General features: G+C 65.7%; 1 protein-coding gene across 1 annotated transcript in view; it reads left to right on the top strand.

The window, feature by feature from the left end:
* The window catches only part of PKP1 (plakophilin 1), a 30,809-nt gene that overhangs the window by 5,162 nt on the left and 10,607 nt on the right, over positions 1-15,040 (top strand). The window contains exons 2-3 of the mRNA XM_006904427.3: positions 3,293-3,399; positions 14,219-14,613. Coding sequence (XP_006904489.1) covers positions 3,293-3,399; positions 14,219-14,613 — 502 coding nt within the window. The remainder of the gene's footprint in view (positions 1-3,292; positions 3,400-14,218; positions 14,614-15,040) is intronic.

The following is a 15,040-nucleotide window of genomic DNA, read 5'->3' as shown; positions in this document are numbered from 1 at the left end:
GGGGGCTGTGACACCAAGGGGGCCAGGCACAGAGAGAAGCAGTGTCGAGGGACGAATGTCATCGGGGCGGCAGGGTGCTGAGATGGCTGTACACCCGAGGTGCTGACGAGAGCCGGCCAGCGGTGTGGACGTTCGCCGTTTGCCGTCAGGGTTCTGGGGCGCGGGCAGGTGCCTCTGGGGACAGCGACAATGCTAGGCCAGGTGGCAGACAGCTTCCCTGAGAAGCGCCATCCTCGGCCCTGGTGGACACACGGTGGGATGCAGATGCTCACCTGGGCGGGGCGGGGCTCGGGGTGAGCTGGGTGCTGGGCTCCCCTCCCCTGAGAATCCTCCCTAAGTAAGTGGCCGTGGATATTCGAGGGCTGCACCCAGCTCCCCTCTCTGCCAGGTCTACCTGGCCTGCCAGGGGCCTGCTTGGCTGGGACGAAGGCCTGGCTGGGTAGAGTTCAAGGACCCTGGTCTCATGCAGCAATTATGGGGACTTTGGGGCCTCTGGGCACCGGAGCATCTTCCCCACGAGAGGTGGCCAAGGGAGACCACGGCCTCCATGCCCTGTACTGAGATGGGTGGCCGGGGGTGACAGGCGCAGGGGCGGTGACCAGGAAAGGCTTCCTAGAAGTGAGTGGGGAAACGGGGTGGAGCGGTGAGGGCCGCCGCGCCCAGCCCTGCTCCTCGCGGGAAGCCCCACGCCCTGGCTGTTGAACTTGACTTTGGGAGGCGGTAGTTCCCAGGCAGAGGGGAACCTGCTTCTGTTGCAGGAGCAGCTCCGCCCCCACCCGTACCCCTCTGTTATGCGTTGTACTGCAAGGTGTGACCTCAGGTGTGTGACGGCTCTGGACGCCTCCCCTCCCCCACGACCTTGGGCCTGAGCACAGCTACCTTCTGCCGGAGAAGCAGTGCTGGCGGGCATGATGGCAGCCTCGTTCTCGCAAGGAAGCCAAGCCAAGCGGCTTGAGGCGGGCTTGACGGCGGTCTCAGCCCAGGTGGAGCACAGGGGGCGCGTTCGGGAGCTCGCGGGAAGGAAGTGAGAGTTACAGGCAAACAGCTGTCATCACCAGAGTCACCATGGCGACACGGGGACTGGCATTCCAGAGGCGCTGTGCTCCCCCCACTCCCACCCCACCTCCACGGCGAGAGGGCCCCACCGGTCCCCGCCAGTCTCACAGGGACGAGTGTGTGCGAGGGAGGGGCGCGTCGCCTGCTGACTGAGTGGGCAAGAGACACCGCTGTGGACAGCGCCCGCTGAGAAGCGGCAGAGGCGCGGGCGCCCGTCCCAGCGGGAGGCCTGTTAGGGCTCTGCGGGCTCTGCCACCACTCCAGACTTTCCATCCAGAAGCGTCTGGCCGGCCCACGCTGCCCTTTGCTGAGAAATCCATGCTCGTGGGGCAGAACCAAACGAATGCGGGCCCACCGAGCCCCGGGAGGGCGGTGGAGATGGGGCGGACGGGTGGGTTGGGGGGGACAGCGGATGTGGGGCGGATGATGGAGGGGGGTACAGCAGAGGCGGGGCGGATGGAGGGCGGGAACAAGGCCCGGCTGCCGCCCCTTCCCTGGGCGTCCAAGCCCCGGTTGCCTCCAGTGTCCCCCCCCGAGGGCGGCCTTCCTCCCTTTCTGGAGGACGGGCCGTGAGCGGCCTGCACTCAGCAGGGAGCCCCGAGGAAGCCAGGGGCTCGCAGGGCAGCCCCACTGGGAGTCAGGGTGGCTGGGCCCAGAGCAGCCGAGGAGGCGGCGACACAGCCTTTGACGTCTGCCCCCTTCCTGTAACGAGCCCAATCTCGGGCGAGGGGAGCCGGCCCCTCGGAGAGCCGTCAGGGCGCTGGCACTGTGCGGGCCTTCGGGGGTGTGGGGGCCGCCCCCTCTTCCCACAGGAGAGGAAGCTGGGGCCCAGAGAGAGCACGGGACTTGCCCAAATGTCAGAGCGCGACCATTTCAACAACTCCAGGCTCCCAGGCCACGGTCGATGGCCCTAAGAGCCAGTTGACCCTCTGCCACTGGGGCGGAGAATCACGGCCAGGGTCCTGTCCTAGGAGCTCTGGGGTGGCCATGTGGCATTGCACAGAAGTGGCACCAGGCGGGGACAACTGCCACAGTCCCCGTCCCCCCAAAGGCTTGGGAGTCTGGGTGGCTGTGGCAGGTGGGGACCGGCCACCTGAGCAGGTGAGACCACTGGCAAACCCTCCCCCCAGACAGGGCCTCGGACGCTGGAGTCCGCCCATCGCTAGGAAGCAGCACGCTCGTCCCTAGGGTACTCGCCTGGACCCACAGGGACCGTGGTCTGAAGTGCGGCCAGCTTTGCCCCAGCTGTCCTCTATGGCCCTCATGCAGTGGCCGGGGAAGGACCCCAGGCAGGAGGGGACTGGGGTGCGGTGGAGGTGGCAGGGAGGCCGGGCTTCCCGGAGGGAACGAGGTCTGGAGCGCGGCTTTGGAAGGTGGGCGGGATTCGACGGCTGTGGCTGAGGAGGGCGGGCAGACTCCGCGAGGAGCCTATGAGCAAGGTCGCGACCTGTCGCCGTCAGCCATGTTCCAAGGACAGCTGTCCTTCAGTGCCCCACCTCAAGCCCGGGGAAGGGGTGGCCCCATCAGGAGCCCAAATTCAGCCCCTCTTTCTGTGATTCAAGGCCCTTTGCCCTAAAATCCTAACGATACCGTCCTCCCACCTGTGGTTCGTGGCCTCCAGCTCCGGCCTCTGAGGGGATGGCCACGCTGCCCTCGCCACCTGCAGCAGCCAGGGGATGTGGGGAGGGGCGGAAGGTCACTGCGTCACTGGCGGGGCCGGGCTGAGGGTTGGAAGTGGAGTCTCGCCCCGAGCTGGACTCTCAGCGGCCATCGCTGCCCTGTGGTGCTGACCTTGCAGCTCTGGACCTGGCAGTGGAGGCCCTGGCCATCTTCCCCAAGTGGGAAGCTGGTCCCCGTGGAATGGGGACTGGTGAGTCCCTGGACTGGAACAGCGGCGGTCGGAGGCCCCCTACGCCAGGTCCTGACCTGCGGGTGTCGCCTGCCTCAAGAGCAGGGAGCCATAAGGTTCCCAGGAGGGGCTGGCCCACCCCGAGCTGTCCCGCAGCTGTCTGTAGGGGCGCTGGCTGTGGAAGGGGCGGAGTAAAGGGAGACAGCAAAGGGCGACTCAGCCCCATTGGCCAGCCACTGAGCGCGGACCTGGTCCCCTGGGGCGTGCTGGACCCGGACACAGCGGACCTGGTCCCCTGGGGCATGCTGGACCCGGACGCAGCGATGCCCGGTGGGGAGCGGGGTGAACTGCTCGGCCACCGCCCTCTAACTCTGCTTCTGCCCTCAGGGTCCCTGTACGATGGCTTGGCCGACAATTACAACAACTATGGGACTGCCAACCGGAGCAGCTACTACTCCAGGTTCCAGGCGGGGCCTGGCTCGTGGGCCTATCCGGTAAGGAGCTGGCTCCCCTCCGAGGGACCGGCCGTCGTGGGGATGGAGGGGGTGGGGCGGGGAGAGGAGGCTGCTCCGCTCCCTGCGATGGGACCGGGTCCCTTCGCTTGGCCATGTGTCATAGGGGCCCTCAGTACAGCCTCCTGTTAGGGCCGATAGATATTTCTTCACGTCTCAGACGAGAACGTTTTTGGAAAAGCACAAAGAGACACGTTTGTGAGAGTCCATCTCGCAACCCGATTGGGTCACGGATGTGAGAGTTTGGCTTCTTGAGGTCTGTTTGTGGGTGATGCGGCTGTCTCTGGGGAAACCCCAAAGGGAGCTGTCCCTTCGATCTGTGCCGATGGCCAAGGCGCCCCGGAAGCACCCCACCCCGAGGCCAGGAGCGGGGCCACTGCAGCGGCTCCTGACCTTGCAGACGGGGGCTGGAGCGGGGTTTTTGTCGGGCATGTCAGGGTTCGAATTCGAGCTCCGCTGCTTCACGGAGGAAGGCCCCTTCCACCCCTGGGGCTAGGTTTCCTCGTGTGTGGCGCGGGTGTAACCAAGTCCCCTCGTGGGGCTAGTTCCAGGATTACGTGAAATAATGTACATGAAGAAAACTGAATATAATCAGTCTTAAGATTTTTTTCATTTACATGGGTAGAGATGACCCCTGATCTTTTAATCCTGGCCCTGTCACTGCCTTTCTATGTGACGTCAACCCTCCAAGCCCGGCCCGCCCGCTTCTGAACCGATATCTGTGGAGCGCGCCCTGGGGCCACGCTCCGGGCCAACCATCCAGGCCAGCAAAGGGCTTTCCTCGTAGCCTGACTTCGGGGCTGCTGGCCCAGCTGTCTCTCCCAGCTCCGATTCGATGGCTTTTCTTTCCTTTTGCTGATTTCAGCATTGGCCTGTTTTCTTTTTGGAAATTCGTGAGCCCCCCGAGGCATCGTGCGGGTGGGGTGAGGGCCGCCCTTCCGCGGGAGCCTGGGGCACCGTCTTCGTGGGGCCCCCGGGATCCTGGCAGCATTTGCTTTGAGCCCACCTTGCTCGCAGGGGTCACCCTGGTCGTTGGGGTTCCGGGCAAGGGAGAGGGTGGGCGGCTTACGAGTCAGAGGCTCCCTTTGCCTCCGGCTTGACCCGTGCCTTCCTGCGTTTCCGTCGGGGCTAATTTTGGAGGACTCGTCTGTCGCGTGTGTCACAGGTTAGGGGCTAAAGGGAGGAATTGGCCAGGTTTGCTGCGAATTCATTTCCCTCCGCTTTTTCCGATTCTCGGTGCAACATAAATGCATTTGGTTGACTGAGTCCAGGAAGCCTGCGAGTCGGGCGCTGATGTGAGTAGACGGCTTTGGGGCAGAGTGGTGACCGCACGGAGTCCGGGAAAACGATTTGGTCGTGCGAGACGGCTGGGCGGGGCGCGCGGGGGGCGCTCACGCTGACCGAGCAGCCGGTCCTGAGGCTGGGCCCGGCCCTGTGACTCTGGCTAAACCTCTCGACTCCCCGGGGTGGACCTGCTCTCGCGGGAATGGGACAGTGATGCCTCTGTGCTCGCAGGTCGCTACTACGTTGCATTACCAAGTGGAGAGTGTTACCAATTTGTTTACAAGCATGAAAGTTTGTAGCCAAGGACTGTCCGCATCGCCAGCTGGCCCGTGGGGAGCATTTCTTCTGATTAATTAACTGACATCTCTTAACGCTCCTGCATGACCCCCCCATCCGCCTGTGTTCAGACCACCAGCGAAAATCCCCTCCCTTTCGGCCCCCGGAGGCCTCCCCTGCTCGCTCCTCCCTCGCTGGTGGGACCTGAGACGTGACTCACTCTGGGCAGCTGCCGGGGCACGTCCCGTCCCTTCCCAGCTCAGCAGAGGCTCTGGGAACAGCCAGGAGCTGAGCACACACGCGGCCCAGGCCGTGGGAGGGCGGAGTAGGAGGCAATGGCGTAGCCGATGGGGCCGGGAGGAGAGCAGGGGAGGGTGACGGGTGGTGGCCTCCGGCCTGTGCGTTTCCTGCTGTGGCACCACCGGCTCAGGGCGATGTGACTTCCTCCCCACTGCTGAGACCCATAGGGCACAGAGGGCCAGGAGCGAGGGGAGTGGGGCCCAGCCGTCCGCACAGCCCATTAGCAGGTTTGGGGTCGTTTCCTGCCAGCTGGGACTCAGCCACCGTGGGGGCCCGGCCAGAGCTCAGTGGACACAGCTGAAGAGACTGTCCGCCCTCAATGAACTTGCAGCCCAGCCGGGAGAAGCAGAGGTCAGCAGACAGATCGAATGCAGGCGTTAGCTGCACGGACTGTCACACCAGTACTGGGGGTTCGATGTTTCTATTTGCTACATCTGGCACCCCGGGTTAGGGTAGCTTCACACACACACACACACACACACACACACACACACACACACTCCTTACACTCCTCTCCCAGGCAAGGGACCCAAGCTGAGTGGCTTCGGGCTACAGCTGTTTCTGGTAAGAGCTTGAGGTCCGCATAATATGGCCCCTGAATACCTTCCTCGGGGCCAGGTGAGACCAGGTCAGGGGTGAGAGAGAGCTGGGGGCAGGGGGAGCCTCAGCCCTTCCGTCCCAGAGCTGAAAGCTGGCTTCTTCACATGGCTTTGTCCTCGGTGAAGCTGAGGCCGGGGGAGTTTCAATTTCTGGGGACTTTCTGGATTAAGACTGAAATCCCCCTTTCTGGCCTGGGGCCCACCATGTAGAGTCCCCCTGCCAAGCTCAGCTACATGCAACCGCGCGCTCCCAGGGGGCCGAGTGCCCAGGAGTGGACCTTTGTCCTGGCTTTGTCCTGCTGGTCGGCCTCCTTCCCCCACTTGAAGCCAGGACTCGTAGCGGCCTTCCCCCCAGCCCCTTCTCCGTTGTACCTGACTGACCGACCCCGCTGTGAAAGGGCCTGTGGACGAGGTGCTAGGGGCCCTGTCCCTGGAGGAGAGCTGACGCTGACGCCCAGACACGGGGCCGCCTGGGCCTGTCACAGCCACGTGCTTACCCGTGGAGCAAGGCGGCGGGCCAGGACCCGGCTTCTCAGGGTCCTGTGTGGCTGGAGAGTGGCTCTGGGTAGCTGCAGGAACCAATGTCCGCAGGGGCAGGGTGGCCCCTTCCGCCGAGCCCGCCCCCCCAGGCCGGCAGACGGGCACCGCCTTCCGCACGTCCTGCCTTCATCCGAGCAGGCGCGGGCGCCGGGGAAGCAGCAGCTCAGGACCCTGCCAGGAGGAGGGTGGGTCGCCATCTCCTGCAGTTGGGAAGGGAGGGGACGGGCTCCACCTGGCCCCTGCCCACCTCAGCACCCAGCCCGCCACCCTCTGCATGTCTCGGCTCTGAACGCCGGTGCCAGCCTCCGCCCGCTGTCTGGGGACGGGAGGACGGGGGGACGGAGTGGACACGTGCCTTCCTTCTCCCCAGCACGCCTGGCTCCTGCCCCGGGAGTGACGATGGATGTGTTTGCCAACTCAGTGTCCCTGTGCCAGCTCGTGACTCACTCCCACTCAGCCCTGGGAGATAGGAAGTTCCCACGAGGGCCTCAGGCTCTTACCCAACAAGAAGAGACCGTGACCGTACTTGCCAAGGGACAGAAAGTGCCAGAGAGAAGAGGCAGAGAAGCTAGAGGGGCGGGCGGCTCCCCCCACCACCCCAGAAGCAGCAGCTGAGCGCAGCCGTGTCTTCGCGGACAGCTGGCTGAGGCCAGAGACGCTCCCTGTATGTAAACTGTGGCAGAAGCCAGTGGCAAACGTCTGTGTCTGGGGTATCCCCTGGGGATGAGCCCCACCTCATAAGCCCCGTTACACTGGGGTGGCCCTGCTCCCAAGTGAGAGGCCCCGGCTGGCCCCCGGCTGGAGCTGCATGGGAGGCCTTCCTTCTGTGTTTACTCCCCACCTCCGGGGGGGGCGGGCGGGAGTGCGGGGTGCTGAGGCCCCTCCTCCTGGCCGAAGTTTGCGGGGAGCCAGAGATAAGGTGGAGGAAAGGAGGAAGCACTGGCCGGAGGCGGGGTCCTCCCAGGTCCTTGCGGCCGTGACACCCCATACCTGTGTCCTTGCTCGGGGGAGAGAAGGCAGAGCACGCTCCCCACGTCGGCACCATGGGTTTGCGAAGGGAGGGGGCCCGGTTCCCGAGAATGAAGTCAGTGGTCCCTAAGGGCCGGCCCCGGCTGGGCGAAACCAGACAGGCCCGTGGAGGAGCTGAGCTTGGAGAGGAGGGGCGCCCTCCGCAGGGAGCACGGGCAGAGGCGTGCTCCCGGCCCGAGGCTTGGTGTCACAGCAGCCCCGGGCCCTGCTTCCCCAAGGTCACCAAGGAGGGCGGCTGGGTGCGTTTGGCCAGCTCCCTGGCCTCCTGCAGCCGATGCCTGGGGGACACGGAACCCATGATGCCTCTGCGGCCGTGCGCCCCGCAGCCCCACCCCTTCCTCCTGCTCCAGTGAGGAGCGCCAGACCCAGGAGATGGCACAGTGTCACCTGTCACTGTCCTGGCTGTATGGACCTTGTGGGGAGCAGGGAGTGGAGGCCAGCTGTGCAGTCTGGTCCGAATGTGGAGGGAGAGGGACTCGGTGTGGCAGAGCAGGAGACACGCCAGGCCCCGAGGGCGTACAGCCCTGGGTGCTGTCCGCAGCGGGCCGCCCCTGGAGGCCCCCCGGAGGGAGTGCCAGCCCCGGTGGAGACACGGAGAGGGTTCCCATCTTCCTCCAGCTTGATCGACCCACTGTCCGTCCCCTCCGTCCAGCCCACGGAGGCCTCTGCAGTCTGGCTCGGTGGGGAAACGGACACCTGGGTGGACGGGGCGCGTCTTCCTGCCCGCCCAGGCAGCAGGAGGCGGGCGGTCCGCTGGCCACGGAGCATGGGACCTGGTGTCCTCGGCTCCCCCTGGGCGGCTGCTGCTGCCCTCGCCTGCGTCCTCACATGCAGGCTCACGGCAGAGCTTCTGAAACTTTAGAGGGAAGATTTGAAGAATTAAGGATAATCGTAAACTTTATTTTGCTTCAGAAGAAAATTAGTGGAGGTTTTCTTTTTTTTTTTTTTACCTTTTTTCCCCTCTTTGGTCCAGTCTCAACCAGCGGACTTTAAAGTCCTTAGCCAATGCTTAAAATCAAGTCAGGGAACCAGAGCGTGAGAGGATGCAATTAAAGGCTGAGTGTGGCAGCACACGCTGACGTCGACCTGCCCCAGCCTTGGTTTGCTCGGCGTAAATGGCAGTGGGACCAGGTGACCTCCCCGCCACGCCCTGCTCCAGCCCCAGTCCCCAGCGCCCTGTTTGGGGGTGGCCCTCAGCTTCTGGGGTGGCAGGCAGATGGGGCCCTGCAGGGCTGCTCGGCCGCCCGCTGTCACGTTCCCTGGCTCTCCCGCGGACGTCCCCCTGTCTCCGGCGCCTGGCCGTTTAATGCGCCCTGAGTTAGCGCAGCACCCTGAACGCACCCAGAGTGCTCGCGCCCTCACGGCCACCGGCTCCTTCCTTCAGCCTTCGCGAGGCCCTAGGTGAGCGGGGTGTTGGCCCGATGTCACGTGCAGGGAAGTCAAGCCATGGAGAAGTGGGGTCACCGGCACCTCAGAGGCAGACTGGGGGGGCCGAGTCCGGAGCCCAGTGGGCGAGAGGAGGGAGGAGCCACCAGGGCCGGGGAGGAGGGACTCAGGGTGTCTCTCCAGGCAAGTGAGCGCAGACGCTCCACGGCCAGGAGCAGGGGACACCAGCAGGGACAGTGCCACCAAGCCCTGGGTGGGTCTTCTGGTGCCACTTAGTACGCTAGAGGGTTTTCCTTCCCTCACTGTCCAGGGAGACAAATGCAGCGGCATTTCCCCGGGGCGGCGGGGGGAGCCGTCCCCACCCTTCCGTGGGAGACGCTGTACTCCCTCGTCTCTGGGGGAGATGGGGACCTTCCCGCAGGAGGGGAGCAGGCTCAACTAAAACACGCAGCTGGGGAGAGAGATAGCTCAGGCCTCAGTGGGGGCCCCCTCCGGCCCCCACAGCCCACAGACGAGGCCAAGGGCCGGGCTCAGGGGGTTTGTTCTGGGTGCTGTGGGCAGTAGAGTCATGTCTCGTGGCTGGGCCTCCCGCGATGGCCAGCAGAGGACGGCCCACCCCCCACTTCTGTCGTCCTGGGGTGGGGTTCCTAGGGGTGGGGACCCTCAGTGAGCCAGAGGAGCTGGCGGGGTGCCTACAAAGCCTGTCAGCCATTCCTGTCACCTGCTGGGGCCTGGCTCAGGCCACCGTGTCCGGGCTGCGTGGCCTTCTTAGCCTCAAGTTCCCCGGCTTAAGGTTCTCACAGGGAGGATGGACGCGCCCTGGGGTCTGACACCCCGCTGGCCAGGCGGGGGGCCGGGGCCCTGGGCCGCTGTAACGGGATGGTGAGCAGGGGAGCCCTGTGCAAACTGTGGTGCCCGTGCGTGCCACAGGTTAGGAAGAGCTCAGACCTTCCCCACCTGAGTCCGCCCCAGCGAGGTGACCTGTGTCCCGTATGGGGGTGTGTCTGCGTGTGCACGTGTGCATGCTCTGTCCTCCACGCTGCACACAGGGCCGCATGCCAGGGAAAGATGGGGGCTGGCATCTTTCCCAGCCAGAGGTCGGGGTACCCAGGAGGAGGCAGGGACCCGCACACCCCACCTTTGGTGACTCAGGCCCAGAGGCTTCCACGTTGCCTCCAACTGCTGAGTGAGCAGTCACCCCCACCCCGGGGGGCTCTCCCAGCCCTGGCCCCATGTGCCCGCCCTGGACAGCCCCCGCTAGGACCCGTGTGCTCAGACCCTGGGGACGGGCGAGCAGAGCTGCCGGCCACGTGCGCAAGGCCCCTGCCGCCTCATGACCAGCCATCTCTGCCCAGTCCTGACCCGAATCCCGGGGACAGTTCGAGAGTTGGTACAGGTCTTCGGGGTGCTGAGCGGGGAGCAGCGGGAAGTGACTGATGGACTCTGTCCCTGAGGCATTCGCAGTCGGCGTCCCTCTCAGCAGAGTCCTCCCTGCGCCCCAGAGACAGGAGGACCCCGGGACGCTGGGGGCACTCGCTCTCATGAGAAGGGCGCTTGGCCGGGTGTGGGCAGGGAGGGGCAGGGCGTGTGTCCCTGGAGAGCTGGTTAGGCCAGCCACACCTTGCTGCAGGAGCTTGGTTTCAACATGGGCTCATAGCCGGGGACCCGGACGGCCTTTTCATCGCGGCCTGCCCGGCTGGCCGCCACAGGGCCGGCAGCTTCTGCGTGGTCAGCTGGAGCGGGACTGGGGCTCTCCCGACGTGGCCGACCAGCTGCTGTCTCCCAGGTCAAGGGGCAAAGGGAAGAATCATGAACCATCACAGCCCGGTCCCATGCAGCCTCCCTCACCCCAGGCAGGACACCCAGCCTTCCTCGCAGCTCAGAGGGCACGGAGGCTCCCCCGTGCGCGTGGAGGCCAAGGGCACCCCGCGCCATCAGCCACCCATGTCTCCACCCCCAGCCCAGATGCCTTCACACTGAGCACTGGCCATGGCCCAGCCCTGTTCTGGGCACAGGGAAGGGTCTTTCTCTGCTCCGCCCACAGAGCAGGTGCAGGGCAGGTGAGCAGAGACAGCAGGTGCAGAGGGCCTGGGGCGGCGGGAGGACAGCTATCGGGGTGGAGGGTTGTCTGGGCAGAAGCCGGCGGGAGGCAGAGGAGGAATGTGGCTGGCGGCAGGGGCTGCATGGAGGGTGTGCTGGGAGGGACAGGAAGAGAAGGTGACGTTGGGCTGAAGGGACTTCAGTGGGGGGTAAAATTCCACCTTCCCCGAGCCGGGGAGGGCGGGAAGGCAGGAAAGTGGTCGTTAGCAGAAGCGGGCAGAGCGCAGGCGGGCGGGGAGCCACCCTCTCTGGCCCCCCTGGGAACACGGGTTCGAGTGTCGGCCCCCCAAGAGCCCCACTGGCGTCTCAAGTGGAGACACACCATGCGGGCTTCCTGCTCGCCGTCCGGCCCAGCCGGCCCTGCGGGTCAGCGGTCAGCTCTGCTCCCAGGAAGTCGGGCGTTCGCCCTGGGTCATCCCACTGAGGCTGGAGTTTCCCAGGAAGCTCAAGATGACCAGACAAGGGTGTGAGCGTCTCATTGTCCTTTGTGTTCGAGGCGAGGTTGCTGCCAGCAGATGGGTGTGGGGTGTGGGGTGTGGGGGTGCCTGGCCAGCACCGGCAGCGAAGCGTGGACACATGTGCTCACGCTGCCTGTGCGTTTAAGCACGGCTGCGGCTGCTCGTGGGACCAGGATGGGGGGGCGCATTCTCGTTAGTCACAGTGACAGTCGGCGAGGCGTCACCAGCATTAGAGCCGGGGCCAGGGGCACGACAGGCCCTGCAGGGCTCGGGGGGCCCTGCGCGGGAAGACCTGTCCTGCCCGGTGCCGACGGCCCAGAAGCCACGTGCCATCTGCCAGCTTCGCTGCGGCACCGTCTGGTGGGGCCGCGCCTGCTCTGCTGAAACGTGAGACTGTTCCGTGGCCGTGGGGCTCACCCCACCGTGTGCCAGCTTGGCAGCTCCTCTGGTGTGGCTTCGGGTCCGTAAAACCCTCAGCCAGAACCTGGGGGCAGCCGGCCACATGATGTGCCCGCTGAGCGAACGCGCCACGCACCCTGCTCCCTGCTGGATGCTCCCAACGACCCCGCACGCCAGGCTCGGCCATCACGCCAGCCCGACTGACGAAGCAGGGGGCGCACACCGGGTTCAGGGGACTCGCCTAAGGCCGGTCGTCCGGCCTGTGACATGGCCACACTCGGCCCGGACAGTCTGGCTCCAGAGCTGTGTCCTGACCACTGAACCTCCCCCGCTGCGGACGTCTCGGCCCGGTGAGCTTGAGGGATGTGTCTGGAGTCCCGAGGTGCCACCGCTATTTCGGCCTGACGGAAAATCGGGGGAGGTCCCAGGCTTCAGCTGCGCCCGGCCGGCCGTGCCCGGGAACCCAGGACCCATGTGCCACGGGGAGAGGACGGGGCCAAGAGGAAGCTTGGCTGCCACTCGTGAGACCTCCACGGCTGCCGTCAGCCGCCGGGGCGTGGGGCCTGGAGTGGGGGTCCCAGGGGTGCAGTGTGGCTGATGGGGTGCTGGGAAATGCAGCCGACGGGCGTCTCGACCTGCCCGCCACGCCTGCCCCTCTGCGGGCACGGCCAGCACGGTCCCCGGCCCCCGTGGGCTGGGTTGCCTGCTGCTCCCCGCCCCCGCCGCATGCAGCAGTGCAAAGCCCGAAGCCTCTGGGAGGCTTCGTCAGCACCATCGCGTTTTCGCTGGGTTTCGGCCAGGGCGAGCATTCCCATGCCTCACCAGGTGACTGAGATGACAACGGGGAGTGCCATTTACCGAGAACAAGGCAGCTCCTTGTTGCATGTCTATATAAGGCTCAGCCCGCTGTTCCGTCTGGGAGGAACCAGCTCTCCCTCCATGGAGGAGCCGTGTCACCGTCCTCCCCCAGGCAGTGCAGGCGAGGGGTGCGGCCCCCGGCCTGAAGCCTGGAGGCCTGATCGAGTGTTTTGTGTGTCATCTGCGAGGTACACATTCCTGTCCAAAAGCCACAAAGCCACCCGCTGTCCCCTCTGCCTATGATTGTGCATTCACGGCTCCCAACGCCCACACACCAGTTCCCTCTGGGTTGGTCAGTTTGACCCAGTTTGGGGAAGAAAACTTCCTGCCTGGTGCACAGCTGGGCGTGTGGGTGGCCAGGGCCACTGCCAAGGCTCACGGTGGCTTCTGAGTCCGGGCGCCGCTTCTGACTGGAGCTTGACCCACGGGTTGTTTCCTGCTGCCCAAGGCTGTCCTTGCAGAGATGAAGGGGACCTGGCCAAGGGCGGCCGCTGCCCCGCCTGTGCGGCTGGATCTGGCGTGGACAGGATCCACCCGGGTGCCCGAGGCCACCCCCACACACGCAGTCGCTCGTGCTCGCTCCCAGGGGTACAGGCCGGCTCTGGCCACTGCAGACCTGAGTCCCAAGGTGGCTGCTGGGTGCAGACGGCTCATCAGGCCCCAGGCTGATCCTGTGGTCTCAGGACGAGTCCCAGCAGGCAGGCCCACAGCATGTGAGCTCGGGCAAGCCCTGGACAGCACTCTGCTAGCTCGTTCCCACCCCGTCCACGGCTTCGCAGGCTCTCCCCAGAGCGGCTGGCCCCTCAGGTGGCTCACACGGCCTGGGGGGCACCTATTGTTGTGTTTTCCTGTTGGGCTGAGCCCAGCTTCCCACCCCACATCCCGCAAGCCTGACAACAAAGCCCAGGAGGCCTGCCCTGCAACCCCCGCCTGCCTGCCCGTGTGCAGGCACCCCGTAACAGAAGGCCCAGGAGCAGGAGGACCCCCCTTCAGCCTTTGAGGGGCCTGTTCCCATCTGCTTCTCGCCCCAGCAGAGGGGTGTCAGACGAAGTACGTGTTCGGCAGGGAAGCGACAGGGGGGACGGGCTGCCCGAGTGCGAGGAGCCCGCGCTGCGTGTGGTGGCCGAGCCGGCCACGCCGTCAGAAGCCGCTGGTTCTGAGGATGGCACGGGACAGCGGGCCAAGGGCTGGGGGGCGGGGCTCAGGACTTCCCGCCTCTCCCTTCCGGACGGGCCCGTGGAACAGGTGCATGCGGCCAGACGCCCCGACGGCCCCCAGCGAGAAGCACGGTTCACAGCCGGCGCCCGCGGCCGGCCCAGCATGGCCGTCTGGGCACCGCTGGGCACTCCGCCCCCACTGGCTTGAGTCCCCATGTACCTTACTCTAGTCTGGTCTTAGAACGATGGTCTCGGTCTGCTAAATGGTCTCGGTCTGTAATGGGTCACAACCTGCCGCTTGGGAACTAACTACTGTATCAGAGGCGGCCGCGGTTCCTCCTGCCCAGACCTTGGGCTCCCGGCGTGGCTGTGGGGCGCAGTCAGGAACCCCAGCGAGCCCTCCTCTCTCCCCCAGATCTACAATGGTACCCTCAAGCGGGAGGCTGACCACCGGCGCTTCAGCTCCTACAGCCAGATGGAGAGCTGGGGCCGCCACCTGCCCCGGGCTGGCTGTCCCACCGCGGGCGCCGGCAGCGACATCTGCTTCCTGCAGAAGATCAAGGCCAGCCGCAGCGAGCCGGACCTGTACTGTGACCCCCGGGGCACCCTGCGCAAGGGCGTGCCCAGCAGCAAGGGCCACAAGACCACGCAGAGCCGTTACAGCTTCTACAGCACCTGCAGCGGCCAGAAGGGGGCCAAGAAGTGCGTGGCCCGCCCGCCCTCCTGCACCTCCAAGCAGGAGCCGGTGTACATCCCGCCCATGTCCTGCAGCAAGGACATGTCCTTTGGCCACTCCAGGGCCAGCTCCAAGTGAGTGCTGCTGGGCCGGGCCAGGGGCCGGGGAGCTGGGACCGGGGGCCAGGAGGCTGGGGCCACACCTCACCTGGCTGCCCCGGAGGGAGCTCCCGAGATGGGGGAAGGACAGGGCCTCTGTCCCCAGGGATTCCCCTGTCCCAGCCTGGGTGTGTTCCCGGTGGGAAGGGGCTGCAGAAGTCGGCATTTAGGCCAAGCTTGGAGTATGTAGGTTTAGAAGGGTCGCAGGCCATGAGCAGAGAAGGTGAGCTGGGCTGGTGGGTCTCAGAGTGGGTTCCTCGGCCGGCAGCAGCAGCAGCAGCCCTGGGAACGTATGAGGAATGCTCGTTCTCAGGCCCCCCAGCCCTGCCGAGGCGGAGCCGTAGGAGAGGGCAGGGCACTCACTGTGCCGTCATGAGCCCTGAGCTCCGCCGGGGCCTCGATT

The sequence above is a fragment of the Pteropus alecto genome, unplaced genomic scaffold (genome assembly GCF_000325575.1).
Source record: "Pteropus alecto unplaced genomic scaffold, ASM32557v1 scaffold90, whole genome shotgun sequence".
Classification (NCBI taxonomy): Eukaryota; Metazoa; Chordata; class Mammalia; order Chiroptera; family Pteropodidae; genus Pteropus; species Pteropus alecto.
The sequence above is the reverse complement of the archived record's forward strand: the minus strand, read 5'-3'. Positions and strand labels throughout refer to the sequence as shown.